Source organism: Cydia splendana, chromosome 15 (genome assembly GCF_910591565.1).
Source record: "Cydia splendana chromosome 15, ilCydSple1.2, whole genome shotgun sequence".
NCBI lineage: Eukaryota > Metazoa > Arthropoda > Insecta > Lepidoptera > Tortricidae > Cydia > Cydia splendana.
In genome coordinates, this window is record NC_085974.1 from 336394 (window position 1) to 356217 (window position 19824).

Below are 19824 nucleotides of genomic sequence, written 5' to 3' on the forward strand. Positions count from 1 at the left end.
AGTCGGACGCAGCTACGAGTATCTATCCATGGCATTTCCAGAGATAAAGTGTGGCAATGTCATTTTTAATGTCAAATTTCTATGAGAATATGGCGTTTATAATGAGATTTCCTCACTTTGTTCTGTTAAAGTTGGTGCAAAGTTTGAGCCGTGGCAAAATGCCGGGATAACGCGAGGAAGATGATGAAAAAGGAAAAGTTGTGGGAAGTGGTCGAAATGTAGGTTGGTAGGTACCTACTTACTTAATCTAAACGCGCTCTACAAGTTAACTATATTGACATATGCCTACGCCTGGGTCACACACATAAATAATACCCTATTATTATCTGTGCCTCCATATCTCAAAGAAAAGCCCAAATCTGTACACGACATTTTAAAAGGGCTTGCCGAATCCCGACTCACGTCCGCCCCTGTATCGATCCGCGCGACCTTGGCAGTGAGCAGGGCCATAGGGAGTGAGGGGGGGTTGGAAGAGGGGGGAGGGGGCTCATATTACGGGCCTTATAGGGGAAGCAAATACCTGTATAATCTTACGAATCATAATTGAAAATTTATGTTGGTTCGTAATTGCGTTGTGTTAAGGTTTTATGAAGTTTGAGAATTATGTACCTATCCAATGTTTATATTGTTTATTAGCCATTAATTGTGATTAGCGGAACTGTTAATAATTGGAATATATTAAAGAAATCGTTGGGTTTTGGTTTACTATGCTAGTAGCAGGTAGGTATTTGTAGTATAAATAACTATGTGTATGGATCGATATTACTTTGGAAAGTATTGCATGGCAATAGAATTTCTGGTGCTTATCTTTTGTAAGATATTTTTTGTTTCTATTTAATTTAGATATTTTCATATATTTGTTTCTTGCTTGCTTGCTTTTATTAATGCTTGTGTTTTTAACTCAGATATTAACTCGGTATCAACAACTACCAAAGATTTCAAAACATCAAATACCAATACCACAAATGTATTCAGAAACAACAAAACTGCCCTATATAATACAACCATTAGTGAAGCCTCAAGCTCTCACAAAATCTTTGGAATCAGCAAGGAACAAGAGAATGACTTCGACCTCTCTGAAATTATTGTCCATTTAGATGCGGCCTTACAGGAAAGATTGATCCAGAATTTAGATAAAGAGGATACAGAATTCCTTCGCTGGTTGGACATTGACCCGGAACCTTCGGAGTCCTTGGCTCGTCTCAAGGGCTTCAGAAGACAGACTTCAAAATCCCTTGGACTGCAAGAAAAGAAAATTCTTGAACATTTAAGTTTTAACAAGAATCTTCTTTCACATTCGATCTCCAATAAGAAACTAAAACAAGGAAAGGAGTCAGCTCAAGTACGCAGTCAAGCGCGATTGGAAAAGATAATCCCAGAGTTGCGTTCAATGTATGACTCTAGTTCTTTAGATCCCTCATTGAAGAGACCCAAATCGGGTTCTAATGGCTCTTTAAAAAGATTAAAGAGACAAGCAGACTTGGAGCCTCCGCGATGGCCTGGGATGCCGACTGAGGTGCCGGGCGTGCTTCGCGCAGGTCATACGAATCGCAGCTTTGTCAAAACGAAGATCATGAATATGATGATGCAATCTTTGTACTCGGCGCAGGTATGACTATTGGCTAGGGGTCTATGTTACTTATTAGAGCCGAGTATACAGATTGATTCATAAATCGTCATCTGAAATATGCGATGTGTTTCATACTCCGTACCTATTTAAACACTTGTACGTAACGTAACAATATTTAAAAATCTGTGGACGTATTTTGTTATACTTACATAATTAATTATTTTTTTAACTAACACATTTGCTGAGTCTCATGGTTACCCTGTATATGTGACTAATGTTCTTACAAAGACCATTGTCATACATGCTCCTTCCAGTTGGACGTTTCGAGTCAGCATCAGCACTTCCTAGGCCCTTTCATCTATGTTGATGATGTTTCAGAAGCGTCTCTGGCACCTAGGGCCAATCGTGGCCAAGTACGGTCATCTGACCCTAGTGTTGCCAACTTTTTTTTGGTGGAATATAGTATTTTCCAGAATAGGGAATAAAAATATAGTACATTCCAAAAAAAAAATAGTACTTTCAGATAAAATACTAAACATGAGTGTAATATACGTTTAAACGGAAATATAGTATTTTAGCGTACTATACAGGGTGAAATTTAATTCACTGGCCAAATTGAAACACCCGAAAGAACTCGAAAAAATATTAAACACGTGTTTTTTCTTTTAATTCCGCTCAGTACATTTTTTTCGAAATAAATCATCATCAAGTTGTCCTAAAAACCTCGTACGTTATGGTGAACCGTCAACTACCCACTACACCCGCTTCTCTCTTATCAGTTAAGGTCATTGACACCCCGCCCCTCCCGCTGTTTGCAATCGCGTCACCAATTATGAACCCTATTGCAGCGAGATAAGACGCTTACCTACATAAGTTGCTAATTTTTCCTTCATTCATACTTTAACGGGCTTAGGACCGTCAAAATGCAAAGGCAACCCATTTTTAATCTAAAATGTTATTTCTGTTCAGGTCAGGCGTATTTAAAAAATTGAATCAACTTATGTACATTTGATTCAAAATCGACGCAATTAAACTATTTACATATCACCCTCGGTACTTACTGAAGCAAGTAATTGCACTTTAGTTGTACTGCAATAAATGTTCGAACTGTAATCCGTGCTGCTCCAAACAAAGTGCGGCACGTTTATGCACATTGTTCTTTAGTTTTCTAAGCACTACAACGTTGTTTCGCACTTGGTCAATTGCACGCACAATTTTACGTTTTAAATCGTCCACAGGCTTTCGGCTTCGTTCACGTAGACGCGTCTTTTTATTTCACCCCACAGAAAAAAGTCTTACAAATTTTGATTTGCTGCCAAAATTGTCCCACGAGATGGTACTCTTGGATTCAATCCTTGTCTGCGAAGGCGCGGAACTGATTCCATTTCGTATAATCATTGTGCACCACGTAAACACTCACCACTTAATAAATAACACCGTACCATTTCGTAATATTCCCGGTTCGAAAACATTTTTTTAAACCTTAGTACGCGCGCGATTATTATTTTAAGGTTGGCGAGTGACGAGTGACTAATCATTTATGCTTACCGTTATGTTTACCGCTAGCGCGGAATGGTTTGGACTACCCTCGAAATTGATAAACCTGCCTACCATCGCCAATACTAACTGGGTGGACCCTATTGCAACGATTATAAGGTTTAGTGATGGTCAGATAAGGGTTTTGCTGATGTTGTTGTTAAAACCTACTATTAGGTTTGTTTACATTTGTGGTAATAGGGTGACCACGACTCGTGGAAAATATTTAAAAATTGAAAAATGAAAATTAAAAAAAAGTGTACTCTTTTTTTTTGCTAAATAGATTCCTTAAGTGTAACCTAGTGCCGGGAATGAATATGGCCAGTGATTTAAATTTCACCCTGTATATTTTTCCAAAAGTATATAGTACAGAGAGCCATAATATAGTACAATACTATATAATATAGTACGGTTGGCAACCCTATTCTGACCCCTTACCGCATGGCCTCCATCTTAGATCCTTCTACTGATACGTTGATGAATTCAGGAGCGTCTCTGGCCCCTAGGGCCAATCGCGGCCAAGTACGGTCATCTGACCCCCTACCGCATGGCCTTCATCTTAGATCCTTCTACTGATACGTTGATGAATTCAGGAGCGTCTCTGGCCCCTAGGGCCAATCGTGGCCAAGTACGGTCATCTGACCCCCTACCGCATGGCCTTCATCTTAGGTCCTTCTACTGATACGTTGATGAATTCAGGAGCGTCTCTGGCCCCTAGGGCCAATCGTAGCCAAGTACGGTCATCTGACCCCCTACCGCATGGCCTTCATCTTAGATCCTTCTACTGATACGTTGATGAATTCAGGAACGTCTCTGGCCCCTAGGGCCAATCGTGGCCAAGTACAGTCATCTGACCCCCTACCGCATGGCCTGCATCTTAGGTCCTTCTACTGATACGTTGATGATTTCAGGAGCGTCTCTGGCCCCTAGCGCCAATCGTGGCAAAGTACGATCATCTGACCCCCTACCGCATGGCCTTCATCTTTTTGAAGCTGGATCAGCTGGTTCACGAGAGCCATTCCATCAAGATGTACATAGATAGATTGTAAGTACTAATTTTCTTTTGCCGCGCTTATGAGACCGACCGCAGCAAGCTCGGCCAAATCTCACCTTCTCATACAAACGGAATTTCGTTCTCATTCTAAAACTACGTGTTCGATCGCAATGAAACTTTGCACATATACATACCTAGTATGAATTTTCTCAATTGATTTTTACGCTTAAGACCCTAATCTTTTAAACAAAGGCCATTGTTTATTTTGTGTGACAGTTGCCTATGAGGTATATACTTTGGTGTATTCTCATGTGTCATGTGCCTTACGTGACGGCCACTATACATGAGGCGGGGAAAAATGGGAATGATTTATTTGCATGGGAATACACCATTTTACTGACGCTTTAATTATACAGCTTTTAAGAAGCAGAAGAAGCGTCATGGGAAAAGTAGACTCAAAGCATACCTCTTTAACTCAAGGGAATTGCCTGAATAAACGTGACAAGCGATCGACGGCCCATGCACCAGTGGCGCCTGTTTCCTTCCGGACTTCCAAGGAAACGTAACAATGTTTAAACTGAATGTGTATTATAATGTAATTACAGCCCCGACATGGATATAACGAAACGCCTGCAGTTGTACTCGCAAGTCATGCGGAGGAGTATAGACGTCACTTACCTGGTAAAGGATGACTCACGTTAGACCAGGCTTCCGGCGCATCGATTTCTATGGAAAGCATTACGTGATCTCCTGTAATGTCATAGAAAAGTAAGCGCCGGAAGCTCCGGCCCGGACAGGGCCCGGTCTAACGAAAGTCATCAGTAGGTAAATCCTTCCCGAATGTCTTCATCAACATACCCATAAAAAAATGTAGGTACACGTTTATTGTCAAACCTTCTTACAATTAGTTTAAATTTCTATGACATATGAAATAGACGCCAATGAGTTATGTAAAGATAAATGAAACAATCGTCAGCAGTTAGGACACACACAAATCGATATCAATCAATCAAACTTTTATGGATAAAATAGAAGTATTTTACATGTAAACACATTATTTCTATTCACACATTCCCAAGCTGTGAACAGTTGAGCAAATATTTAAGGAAGCTGGCGGCTGGATGGGAGAACAAGGGTATCGACGTCGGTGGACGGCGATTAACAAATCTCCGTTTCACTGACGACATAGTTTTGTTTTCCTCTTCAGCTACGGAGCTCGGCGCCATGCTACAAGACCTAAGCAGGGCAAGCCTTGAGGTAGGATTAATGATGAACATGTCAAAAAACAAGCTCATGACTAACACCCGAAAAATAACAGTGGTAGTGGATGGAGAAGAAATGTCATATGTTGTCCAAGAATACACAAAATATCACGAATGATCACATGTAATTTTTTTTCAGATCAAATAATCCGCTCTATTTTATATGCGTATTTACCCAATAAAAAGATTCATCGCACCAACTTTAAAACATTAATAACCTCTGGGGTTGCGGGCGTGCCATCAGGCGGACCGTATGCTGGTTGCTGGTTTGCCACCGACGTAGTATAAAACTAAGTTAAAATTTATAGTTTATGATGGTTCATTATTTTGTAAGTGGGTAGTTTTTGCACAGTGTACTTTTTCCTCAGTCACCCGTTGACCACGAACGCTGTAAAGGGTTCGAAACGTCGAACGGAAAGGCGATATAATCCGTTTCAATAGTTTTATTTCATGAGTACCTAACTATCGCGGTAACCGAAGACAATATTAAAAATAAGTTTACAAGTGAAACCTCGAATATGTTGACAGGTGGACTACATAACGGAGAGAGTGCCCAGAGACCAGATGGTCAGGATGCGGCAGCAGCTCATCCGACACGAGCAGGAGAAGATTCTGGAGGCCCACGTAGCCCACCTCAAAACCGTCACTCCACGACAGAGACCTACAAATTATTAACCTTTATAAATAAATGATGGGACAAATCTTTCACAAAATGACCTAGCCCCACAGTAACCTCAATAAGGCTTGTGTTGTGGATACTAGACGACCATATATGTAATAAATAGATATACACTAGGGTGTCCCTTATTTTACGATTTTCAGAAATAAATAACGCATACCCCCTAAATCAGTTTCTTTTATTTTTTTTATTTTTTTATCACACTCTGTAAAAAAAACACTCTGTAAAAAAAAATCAGGTCATTCCTGTAACTGTAACCCGTGCCGACTTTCATGAGATTTTCCCATACAATGTATGAAAATATTTTTTTTTTAATCTTTTTTTTTTCATATCGATTTTGTATAATATTGCCATATTTATAAACTTTATTTAACAAAAAAATCTCGATGCGAACACAAAACCAATGAAAAATTATGAAATTAGTGTCTGGTCAAATTTCTGCATAGTAATTTGTATGGGAATTTCAGTTGTAAGTTGTACGTCGTGGGTTCTTGTTACTGGAATATCCTGAAATAAATTTACAGGGTGTTTTGGACTAGTATCGTTATATTTAGGGGGTATGCGATGTTAATTTAAAAAATCGCAAAATACAGGTACTATCCTTGCTCATCACACAAATAAATGCCCTTACCGGTGTTCGAACCCAGGACCACCGTGCATCGGCTTGGTAGGCAGGGCCACTACCCACTAGGCCAGACCGACGGTCGAACATAATTCCACACAATGTCCACAACTCGACATCGGTTGTTTAAGCACTTTAAACGACATAATAGTGTTCACTGCAATTCATAAGAAATAACGAGACACAATATAAATGCATTATTCTGTATTGCAATTTTTTATGATATAGGAGGCAAACGAGCATATGAATGACCTGATGGGAAGTGCTACACAGCCGCCTCTGGTTCACTGTTATTCAGCGTTTAGGAACGTTGTATGTACCCTATTGCTGCAAAAGCGCATTTTGTGGACACAAATAGTGCAGTTTTCTGAATAATGGTTCACAAATCACAGGTGCATGTTTAAAGTAGGTACCTACTTGCATGTTAAGAGAGAATATACGAACCTCTATAACGCGAATAGTCACCATGTGAAGTTCATTAGCAAAGATATATTATACTTAGATTACTTAGTGCTAGCGGTTTAGGCGGAGTATGTCACTTTCTTAGGAGGTCACTTTCGAGTTAGGTCACGTTCTGAGGACGTCACATTCTGAGGACGTCACATTCTGAGTTCGTCACTATCTGTGGTCGTCACATTCTGAGTACGTCATTTCTGAGTACGTCACTTTCTGAGTACGTCACTTTTTTTAGTATGCACGTGCAACGTGTGCCTGCACGAACAATGGGTACCAGCAATTATATTAGCTGCACGGCATAAGGCCACTTTTATGTACCTATGACATATAGGGTGACATATCGATGGTGCTACCCCGATTTTTGACATTTATGGCAGCAGGTGCAGTCTGATCCGAACGGTACCTTAAGACATTTTCCCGTTATCGTCTATAGATTCGTATTTCACTTCAATAGCCACTGAAAAAAACATCCTGTACATCATACCTAAAAGCGGCCGTATGCTTTAATGCCCTATGCGTAAAGCAATTGTGAGTCAGGTGCAATTTGCTCGTGGTCTTCCTGCAGGCGCTCAAGTGATTGTGTACTTTCATCACCTGGCACTACTTTTCCCCGCTGTATTTTTTAAATATGGTATTTTATTTTAACTACATAAAGTAATTACAGCCATAGATATACATCATCCTATTGTAAGTACTTACTAAGTTTCAGAGCAATTTAGCTAGTCGTTTTAAAATGAGAGCGTAATACGTTTGTATTTGTATTGAGAACCGAGCTTGCTGCGGACTCTTGAACTGTTTTCATCAGTTTTAAACTGCAAATAAGATATTTTCGCCTCAGATCTAGTACTGAATAATGCTTCTGAAAATTTAATTCAATATATTAAAATAGGTTCAAAACAATAAGCTATGTTATTGATAACATTGATATGATTGGGGTTCTGCAGGTCTTCCCTAAGGACCGCCAATTATCGGACCCTTTTGCTCTCACCTTCATCTGTCAGATAGCTGACATATTATTTATTCATGGATGTTGTGCCTGTTGTTTTGAAAATTTGATAGTTGTGTAGGTATAAACTAAAATGAAACAGTTGAGATCATTTTATTTCGTAACTAACTAATCTGTCTTCTTTGCAGTGTCCCGTTATTCGGGGTCGGCCCTCCTCGTTCGAACTTTCGAAGGCGCCAGGTTCTTCTGCCCTGGGTTGTCTGCTGGTAGATCTGCGCCCGCTCCATGTCCTCGGTAACGGTTCTCCACCACGTGGTAGGCGGCCTCCCTTTGCCGTTTTTTTTTCTCTGAAATGGCCAACAAAACCACAGAATAAATAATGGTAATGTACCCGTTGGAAAAGTTGCGTGGTACTATACAAAGTTTTTCATAAATGTCCCCGTGCTGGACGTCGCCTGTCTCTGTCTCGCCGCGAACTGTCGCTTATATGTTGCCTATGGTCAAGTGACGGGCACTGTTTCAAGAGTTGCCATATTCAGCTTAACGGGCTATCAATTATTAGAATAAGGCTGCAAATAAAATTACTAGGTTGTTTATCTTATCCGATTTTACTCAATGCCCAAGCAACCTTATTCTACGAAAAGTTCAATAAAGATCGAGCTGAGCTGATTGAAAAACTATTGGACTATATTTAGGTATGTTCAACTCTTGCACATTTATTTACTCCAAACCGAACTAACATCCAATAATTTCGCAATTAGGTTGCTAATATTTAAAAATATAGTATTATACCAAGGCCCATGGCATATTTTTCAAATGAAGTTATTTTTTTTCTTCAAAAGCATCTTCTACGTCAGTTGCGTTACCCCAAATTATAATGCCATAATTAAGGCTCGAACAGTACGGCTACCACCAGTTTTGACGTTGACATAACGCTCACGTCTACGTAATTTACTTTCTGTACATCTCGCTTGCACTAATATGCCAGTATGAGCGAGATGCATAGAAAGTAAGTTACGTAAACGTGAGCGTTATGTCAATGTCAAAACTAGTGGTAGCCGTACAGAGTTACGCGTAGTAGGCGCAATATCAGTAAAGTATCGTTAACGTGACGCTATTTTTTTTAATTCTTCTGGTAATGCTAAGACGGTGATAGCATGATTATTATTTAACTTAGCTTTCAATTCAACGGAATATTCGACAGAGTTTCGCAGTATTAAAGGTAAAATACGGTTACGTCACCGGATTTTTTTTTCCTACAGGCGTATTATTTACTCTTTAGACTTTATTCTTTAGACTTTATTCACGTGATAAGTGGTCACTTTAAACCCACGCAATTGAGAGTGACATGAACTGTCGTTATCATGCTGTAATATTCGTATAGATGGTTAATGCCCCAGATGTACAATTTAAGATCACTCTCAAACCGAGCCAAAACCCATGGTTTTCCGGCTACCCTATTATTGTCGTCCAGTATCTCGTATCAATAATTAATGACCTTGTATGACGAATGCCGGAACCATCTGACAGCTCGAGGAGGTTTGACGGAGGTATGGCAGTTCAGAAGATAGTTTCGGGCCTTAATTGCGATGTGACAGGTTATTATTAATTACCCAATAACGTAGGAGTTTGGAAATTGTCTTAGATATTGGCTGAACACACTCGTAGGATCTTGGGGCGTAGTATAAAGTTGATATTCCGCTAGCCATTACGAGAAGCTATAGTTTTATAGGTTTGTCCCGTTCACGCTTCATGGAACAGTAGCAACAGCAAACCGCTGCGCTGCATAAAAGAAACAATATTACCTTTTGTTTAACAGTTAATTCCAGCTATAGGTACTACTTGGTAGTAGTCGGAATCAAATCATGATCTTCGGATTTAAAGAATCTCCTATTTATGGCATTAAGGTATTGGATAGTATAAATAAAATAAAAATTGCAATAAATAATTAATAGTATAATTGTGATAACAATCAAGTAACTTAAAACTAGTTGTGTTGGGCACCTTACGCATGATACCTACCGGCACGCAACGTAAACGACACGGTTATAATCAGGGTTGGGCAAAATACTGGCTTCCACGTATTTCAAATACAAATTACAAAATACATTTTTAAAAGTATTTGAAATACCAAATACCAACTACTTTGGTGACTGGTATTTGAAATACAAAATACAAATTACAGTGTTTAAAATAATGTATTTCAAATACAAAATACAAAATACTTTTCTTTTTTTTTTGTTTAATCATTTAGTTTTTTTTAACGAATATCCTTTCCTATATACTTATAGGGTCATTGCGCTTGTTTTCGTCCTTCTCTAGTTTTCGTCCACTTGACGAAATTTGAATATAAACCTACATTGCTGCACAAATTTGGACTGATTTCAATCCTTAGCTAAACAATATATCTGTCTACATATAAAACATATATTTCGCAAATAGTAAATTAAAAATGAAATATATTATATGCTAATCTGTCAAGTGGTCGAAAACTAGAGCATGGACGGAAACTACTACAATGACTCTATCCCCTGGCTGTTGACGAAAAGATCTGCGCAGAATAGCTCGCGCAATGTACCTATTTGCGCTCGTACAAGTCGTACATTATATTTAAAAAAATGTTCCATTTTAGGATCATAGAATTTAATAAATGTATTTTGTAGAAATGTATTTTGAAGCTTGAAGTATTTGAAATACAAAATACATGTGAGTGCAGTATTTGAAATACCAAATACAAAATACTTTTCCAGGTAGTATTTGAAATACAAATACAAAATACTAAAATGTATTTCAAATACGTATTTCAAATACATGTAATTGAAATACTGCCCAACCCTGGTTATAATATAATAATTCTGTAGGTAGGTACATAAGGTACCTACACTGGTACAGGTAGTGCAAATTTCACCGTGACGTGACGTACTTACGCATTTGCGTTTAGTGTCATTTTGTATGGGATTTTGAGTTTCCAAAACGTCCCGCTTGGCGCCCTGTCTAAACCATGGGATTGTGACAGGGCGCCAAGCGGGACGTGGGACAGAATGAGACATAACGCGAACATGAGAGCACGTCACGCTATCTAATGAAATGTACACTAGCTGCCCTATTCAAACTTTAAGATACGTCAATTAATAGATCTATTAGTAACGATATGGATGGATGTGTCAGTGTCAAAAGTGACGTTTTTGTTTGAAGAAACGCCACATTTGACACTGACATATCTAATCCATATCGTTTCTAGATCTATTAACTGACGTGTCTTAAAGTTCGAATCGGGCCGTGGGGGTTCTGAACATTACAACCGAGGTGCGCACACCAGTGGTTCCTAACCTTTTCAGTCCGGTCACCCCTATGACTAACTAGGGAACCTGATTTTACCCCTCCCCCCAATGGTAATAAAAAATAAAACGTGTACGTTTGTTGTATTGTTATATTAGGTTAGCTTATTACCCCCGTAAAATACCAGTTTTACCCCCACGGGGGTAATTACCCCCCGGTTAGGAACCACTGGCGCACACGCTACGCAGCGAGCTACACTCCGTCCAAGCTAACTTTGCACCGTCAAAAACAGAAAAATATGTGAGGAGTGTCATTATAAACTATGTTCATAGGGTCAGTTGCACCAAATCTTCTGTCACAAATCAAATTTTAGGTATCTATCGTATGGGTGTTCTATAGTTCACTGCCGACTGACGCTGATTAGTCTGCTAAATGTGGTTGGTGCAACCAGCCCTTAGTCATTGCAAATACCATGCAGAGTTGGCTTGGTCCGACATGTTCATACGGTTACCATCCACACGTCGCGCATGTAATACCCATTATACCCACTATACCCACTAGTTATCATCAAGTTACCACTGTTACCAGTGGTAACAACTAAGATTTATTTCCCACACTTTTCCCAGTGGTAACTGAGAAAACAAAATACCTGTAGTTACCACCAACATGCTATACATAATGGTAAATAATGGCATTTTGTTTCTTAGTAGTTACCATGGTAACGACTTGGTGGTATTTAGCAGTGGTAACCAAATCCTGATAAGGCCCACTTGCACCATTCCACTAACCCAGGGTTAACCGGTTAAACCTGGAGTAACCATGGTTACCAGTACAATTTGACACTGGGTTGACGGTTTAACCGATTAACCCCGGGTTAGTGGGATGGTGCAAGTGGGCCTAAGTGTGATAGCCGCGTAGGGGGTGGGTCGGATCAGAATCAAGCTGACCAGCTAAAAGTTCCTGTTGACGGCAGTCTTGGTATCCAGAACTTCGGCTTCTTCTTCTATCCTGAGTAGGACGTCGAGGACTTGTCGTTTCACCTGCATCATACACAAACAATAAATATTATAGGACACTGGACATTATCACACAAATTGACCAAATCCCACAGTAAGCTCAATATTTAAGGCTTGTGTTGTGGGTACTTAGACAACGATGTATGTCATATGTTAGTGCTATTCATTGGTGGCCCTTATGCCTTTTATTATAAGGTCCACCAATATGTACAGTTAGGAGTGTGGCTGTTTGTACATTACGATACAAGTGCGGAAAGTAGGTAATCGCAAATAGCAACGAGTGGCGATAAATTAAAAAAAAAGTGTTTTAAATCGACACGAGTTGTGAATTACCTTTTCGAATGTGTATTGTACAGCGTTTTACAGTAAGTACCTATATACTGCCCTGCTAAGCCGAGTGGCGCTATCTCAAAAGAAAATGCATTGCTAATGTATACTTTAGTTTCTATAACTGAGAATTCCATTTTCAAAATCATTTGTTTTTGAGATAGCGCTGTTCGGCTTAGGAGGGCAGTATAGGCCCCTTAAATTTTCGACGTACTTAACACACATAGACTCCCTCCGGTTGTGTTTCAATTTATCGCCATTCGTTGGGAAATTCCTACTTTTCGGACCTGTATCGTAATGTACTATTATGAATACTTAAATACATAGAAAACACCCATGCCTCGGGAACAAATAGCTGTGCTCATTACACAAATAAATGCCCTTACCGGTATTCGAGCCCAGGACCATCCGCTTTATATGCAGGGCCCCCATTCTTATTGCCCGTAAAGCCAGTCCTGAGATATACGTCAATGTTACACACCTGATTCTGATAAGTTTTCGGCAGCCTCTTGGTACTCTGGCAGACGCTGGCGAAGAACAGCTCCAAGGAGTCCTGGTCCCCGCAGCCGGTGTCCCACGTGTCTGACTCCGCTTCCGAATGTATGTCCTTTTCCGTCTCGTCGATCTTTACGTCTCTTAGTCGCCTCTGAGTTCTGAAATGTAATACATATTAAAAACATTGCGCTAAGTGAAAAGTAGAAATAGTTATTTTTCTGAGTATAAAGTCATAGGTCCCATACAACCATTTCCAGTCGCCGTTACGACGCGGTGTTGACACATCTTGTGTCGACACCATCTGTTTCGGTCACAATTCCAGTCGCAGAGTCGTCGCCGTGTCGACACAGTTACCAGAAATGGGGAAGGGTCGACACATGACACAAAGTGACATAAAGTGTGGTCGCCGTGTGCACACATTGTTTCGGGTTTGCGACTACTTTATGCCAAAATCATTCGTTCATTCGTTCATTTTGTTCCTGTCAAATGGAAACTGTCAGATGGAAAAATACTTAAATAAAAATAAGTGACATTAATACGCCATCTCTTAAACGGATTACAAGACGTAATTATATATTGTTTGCATTTATATTACAATATGACTTAAATTATTATGGGGAATTAAACTGCTCGAGTGATTTGATAAACTAAGTGTAATATAATCAACGCGCCACCACATTGTTTTAGTTTAGCCGGAAATGAAATTGTTTACTTCTCAGTGCCTGTGTTCATAACTATATTATTTGAAGCATTTTTAGTACTTCGATGCGTATACTATACTTAAATAACAGAAATAACGCTTTACATACTACGAAACTTGTTAATTATGATGTATAAATATGGTTCAAGGCTGAGAAATATTGCAGTCACAAATGTTTCGACTTTGTGTCGACTCTGTGTTGACACATGACACGCGCTGTCAAAAGTAATAACAAAGTTACTGGTATGTTACTGGATTTGCAAAATGGCTCCTTGTGTTGATTTGTTTTCAGATATTCTCAAAGTGTAAAAATGCCGTGGTCAGAGATGGGCATTAATCGATTAACTGTTTATTCGACTAATTAATGGAATAAAAAAAGTTAATTCTCAAATTTTAATCGCGATTAGTTTAGTCGACCTAACATAGATTGAAATTGAATTAATCTGAATATTAATCGAATAAATTATCGATTAAATCTCGATTGAAAGTTGACAGGGGGCCATTTTTGTACGTAAAAATAATAGAAATGTCTTGCATGCAGATGGTAGCAAAACACTTTGTCATAAAAGTCGAGATGGGTGTCGATATATAGGTTTTAGGGAGTGCCGATTTCGAAAATAATGACCATTTTGGAATCCGAAATGGCGGCCATGCACTGTGTCATAAAAGTCGTCATGGATGTCGTTTTATACGTTTTAGGGGGCCCCAATTTTGAAAAAGATGACCATTTTGGAATCCAAAATGGCGGCCATGCACTATGCCATAAAAGTCGTCATGGGTGTCGTTTTATAGGTTTTAGGGGGCGCAGATTTCGAAAATGATAACCATTTTGGATTCCAAGATGGCGGCCATGCACTATGTCATAAAAGTCGTCATGGATGTCGTTTTATAGGTTTTAGGGGGCCCCGATTTAGAAAATGATGATCATTTTGAAATCCAAAATGGCGGCCATGCACTATGTCATAAAAGTCGTCATGGGTGTCGTTTTATAGGTTTTGGGGGGCGCAGATTTAGAAAATGATAACCATTTTGTATTCCAAATCGCAGATTTCGAAAATGATGACTATTTTGGATTCCACTTTTATGACAAAATACGTAGCCGCCATCTTGGATTATAAAATGATCATCGTTTTCGAATTCTGCACTCCCTAAAACCTATAAATCGACATCCGTGACGACGCAAGTTATCTTTATTTTCAGATCTAACAAATTGCTACAGAATACAAAGGACAAAAAAGAAGCGAGGAGGTAATGAAACATGCAAAAATACAGATGATTCCTCGACGCAATTGGGTGATTCTTAAATTGTGTCCAGATTTTTTTTGTCATAAAAGTTTATATTTTTCACATATTACTAAATCTATGGCAAAAGTTATAATATTGCAATGGATTCCATCGCATGTAGGTATAAGTGGCAATGAGACAGCTGATGCATTAGCAAAACAGGCATGCAGCGATGGCATTGAATTTCACTTGAAACATTATATGGGGGCAATAATGACTGTTTACATTTAGTCAAATTAAAGTGTCGCGAATTGTGGAAGGAATATTTCGACGAGAGATCTAGGGACAAAGGTATTTGGTATAAGACAATACAGCCACAACCCTTTAATTCTCCTTGGATTGATAATAGTGTGTTGTGTAGGCAGGATCTAGTTTTATTATTGAGATTGCGCTCTGGACACATTCCATTGAATAAGTTCGCCTACCTCATGCGTAAAGTGAATTCGGAATTATGCACCTTATGTAATCGCGTCGAGGATGTGTATCATATTTTAATGGAGTGTGTCCGAAATGAGCGACTTAGAAGACAGATATTTCATGAAAATGACAGTTCCATTGGGTTATGTAATACCTACCTTTCGAACCCCATGTCTGAGGTTGTTGAAAAGGTACTAAATATTGTTAAGTGCGGTCTGAGGGACAGAAATGTGTGATGTAATTAAACTAGATGTAGCTATTTACTTTCTTTTAACTTTGTTAATTAAGTCTGTTTTTTATGGGGTGACATATTCGTTCAATCGAAAAAGCCCCTTAATAAAGGAAAAAAAAAAAAGTTCCGTGACATTTCGACCTTGTAATTTTTTAAGTAAATGTTTTTGTTTATCTATGAGGATCTCACTAGAATAGTATAATCAAGGTATGTTTATATTTGATGAATGAAATAGTAACGCAAAAAAAATATATATTTGTGTCTTATATTCCTGCCGAAGACTTTTATTTTACCTTTTCCTTCTACACAAGTTTGGCCAAGTAATAAGAATTTAGGGCACTCAATTTTATTTTCACTTCTACAACAGTAAAGCTACGAGGCCATGTTTTGGTATCGTTTTCGTATAAATTCGCAGTACCAAATTTAGTTAAGGTATCACATTGACACCATTCCGAAGTAAAAACATATAAACTTATTAAAATACCTTCTTTTAAACTCCTCTTCACGCTTAAACTGCTGAACAGTTTTAATTTAAATTTGGTACACATATATTTTGAGTCCCGAGACAGGATATAATAAGTTATCTCAAAAATCACCCTTTAAAGGTGTGAAATGAGGTGTAGGGGGGAATTCAGAATTGACTTCTTGAAGTTAATACTGTTTAAGTTTAGGTTTGAAGTCATGTTTTTTCATCATTTTTAACTAAATCAAAGATGTAGACCATCCCAAATTTCATATAAATCGGTTCAGCGGTTATTGATTTCCCGTACAAATTTCCACGCCACTTTTCACACCTTCAAAAGATGATTTTGGTTATAAGATCTATCCTATGTCCTGTTCCGGGACGCAAACTATTTCTATACCAAATTTCAACGAAATCGGTTCAGCGGTTAAGCGTCAAGAAGAGTTTCAAAAAAACCGGCCAAGTGCGAGTCGGACTCGCGTATTAAGGGTTCCGTACATTAAGTCCGACTCGCGCTTGACTGCACATTTCTAATAGGTTTTCCTGTCATCTATAGGTAAAGAACTATTTTGTGTATTCAGACGGACATACATACAGACGCACGAGTGATCCTATAAGGGTTCCGTTTTTTCCTTTTGAGGTACGGAACCCTAAAAAGATTTATTTTTATTTTGTGGAATGGTGTCAATGTGATATCTTAAATGGATTCAGCACCCCAGATTTATACGAAAACGATACCAAACACGGCCTAGCACCTTCACTGATATAGATATATCAAGATAAAATTGAGAGCCCTAAATAAACTTTCAAGAGCGGATATCTCAAAAACTATTCAACATATCGAAAAAATTGACGGAATAAACTTGTAACAAATTAAATTACCTTTCATTTTGTATAAGTGGCCATGTCGCTGAGATGCATAGTTTCCGAGATATAATCGAAAAACGGGAAAATGGGACCTTCAAAGCCCCCTCTCTCCCCCCCGCTCAAGGGCTACGGCCGGGGACTTTTGATATGTTCACCTCCTAACTTGTCAAACCGAGTTACGGAGTCAAAAATTGTGTTCCGAGCATTTCCCTCTACAACTTTTGGAGCATTCGTTGCCTGACCTAAGTAGCTTATTGAATTTCTTTAAAAACTTTTCTGTAAAAGGTTGACGGGTGTTGGGTGTTTATATGGTTTCGGTCGATTATTATCATTTGCATTGCCCATGATGACTTACTAGAATTACGAGCACACGAGACACTAATAGTAGTTTGACAAACCTTGGTTTTCAAGAGGTATTTTATATTGACATTTGCTGTCACAAATTTGCTGTCAGATTTAGTCGCAAACCGCACGCAAAGTGCACACAAATGTGTCGACACCTTGTTACGGAAAAGTGTAGACACGGCTACGACACTTTGTTTCGAAACAATTCTAGACACATTGTGTGGACTCTGTTACGACACATCTGACATTTAGTTACCACTTTGTGATTCTGCGACTGGAATGGTTATATGGGGTAAGCGTTTCTTTTATTTTTTGCCATTTTTATATATCGTGACCTTTTTTGCCACTTTTGTGTTATTTCTAGTCAGGATCGCGAGCCCTTTTCATCCTTATAGGAGAAAAAAAGTGTCCTAAAATTTCCATACATTTTCAAACTTTCCTTTTTGTTACCGCCATACAAAGTATATGGGGAAATGATAACACAATAGGAAAAAAACTCTGGGACATTTTTTATCCCATCAGGATTGAAAGAGCTCGTGATTCTGAGTAGAAATAACACAAAAGTGGCAAAAAAGGTCACAATATATAAAACTGGCAAAATATAAAAGAAACGCGTAACTATATAGAATGAGATGAAACACTTAAGATACCTACAGCGATCTTGAAGTAACGCGGCTGAATTTGTTAGTACAATCAGCTGCAGAGAAAAGGGACCTCCCCCACCCTGCATAGAAGTGATAGAAGTTTGTATGCTGCAAAGATGCTAAGCTGCTATACCTAGTACCTATTGCTGTATTTAGGGCATTTTGTTCTGACACCGCCACTTCTTGCACAGTGTGACCGCTTTAGTAGTGACCCCTTGTTTACATTTCTTGGAGGACTCGTTTGTTGATATTTACATAATTATCATTATCTATGAAAAGGGACCTTATTGTCGATGGCGCTTTTACGCCGCACAGCGTCGCGCGGCATTGTATATTTATAAGGGAGCATCGTTAATAATGGTGTAAGCGCAATCGACAATAAAGTCCCTTTTCATAGATAACGTCACATATTACCTTCGGATGGTCATGTAGGGTAGCACGAAAGACATTCTGTTCTGAAACCTCCACTTCTTGCACGGTGTGCCCGCCTTAGTAGTGACGCCTTGTTTACATTTCTTGAGGGACTGGCGGAGGGAGTCGCGGAGGATTTTCCATTCCCGCTTTAAAATTTCGCCTGTAGAGGACCATCCAATTGAAACAGTGATATATTATATTTTCTTGTAAGTACCTACTTAATATAAACTAAACTACAATTAACCCTTTCAACGCCAGACGGCAAAGGAACTCTCTATAGAGTCTATTGTTTCCCATAAAGTTTTAAATCATAAAGTTTGTCCGCATTTTCGTTAGTCATAATTTATTAATTTGGTTTTTCTGAGAAACGCGTAACTTTTCAGGATTGCTATAAAACAAACCTAACCTAACCCACTAATCACACTAATGGCAGACAGTGTGCAATAAGGAAGATAAAATACATATTGCCAAAACTAAACTAACAAAAAATCTAACGGATAGAAATCCGATATCAGCAACATAGCCTAATGTTGCCTAATGTATTTAAGATTTGTTGGTCTGGCTTACGATTCCAATTAGCAATATTAATACCATCTTTCGTTATCGTATTCGATCAGTCTCATATCATAACCGGCACGGCCACCTTGGCACAAGAACAGCTGATGCATGGCTCCGATCAAACCGGTATTTAATTTCTACACAACTTTCAACCCTACGTTCAACTAAATAAAACTCAAACTCGAACCACATTGGTTCTAGCTATGCTTTTCACAAACTAACGGCCCTCAGTCAAATATCTACTTCACTAAAACTATATAAAGTTCAAATTCAAATGGCTTAATAAATCCGCACTGAGCACAGTTAACGCGCAACGAAGCGAGGCTTAAAACTACAGCCAAAATAAAACTTTAATATTAAGTAAATAACGTTCAAAATCAACTGTTCCTCCTCAATCGCTCCCATACTTCTATGTAACGACAGTCGAATAAGAACTATAATGTAACGTAATTAGGTTTAAAACTCACTGTTCTCTCCCAACCGTTCCGATATCTCTGCCCAACAGCGGTCTCTCACATCAATATCTCTATGGTTCTCATGTCTAGTATCATAAAGAACCGGGTATTTTTTCACTTCGTCGATGAGTTTCTCTCTATAGACCTTCGACATGGTGGCGAGCGAACCAAAGCGAGGGCGGCGCGATACTGCGCGATGCGAGATATAGCGACGTTGCCATCGCGTGCGGTGTGCGCCGTGGCTAACGCGGAGCGCGGGGCAC

The 19824-nt window shown here is 38.9% G+C and overlaps 2 protein-coding genes across 2 annotated transcripts; one reads left to right on the top strand and one right to left on the bottom strand.

Moving 5' to 3' along the window:
- Positions 1 to 694: 694 nt before the first annotated feature.
- LOC134797222 (uncharacterized) lies at positions 695 to 6199 on the top strand. The gene is made up of 5 exons (XM_063769448.1): positions 695 to 812; positions 906 to 1609; positions 4018 to 4151; positions 4706 to 4781; positions 5891 to 6199. Exons 1-5 carry the CDS (start codon positions 746 to 748, stop codon positions 6035 to 6037), a joined length of 1128 nt encoding a protein of 375 aa, XP_063625518.1. The 5' UTR covers positions 695 to 745; the 3' UTR covers positions 6038 to 6199.
- Positions 6200 to 11349: 5150 nt separating this feature from the next.
- LOC134797446 (uncharacterized) lies at positions 11350 to 19757 on the bottom strand. The gene is made up of 4 exons (XM_063769686.1): positions 19574 to 19757; positions 18549 to 18708; positions 13169 to 13340; positions 11350 to 12384 (listed from the first exon to the last, which is right to left on the bottom strand). The coding sequence occupies exons 1-4, from the start codon at positions 19713 to 19715 to the stop codon at positions 12295 to 12297; spliced, it is 564 nt and encodes a 187-aa protein (XP_063625756.1). The 5' UTR covers positions 19716 to 19757; the 3' UTR covers positions 11350 to 12294.
- Between the last annotated feature and the right edge of the window lie 67 nt (positions 19758 to 19824).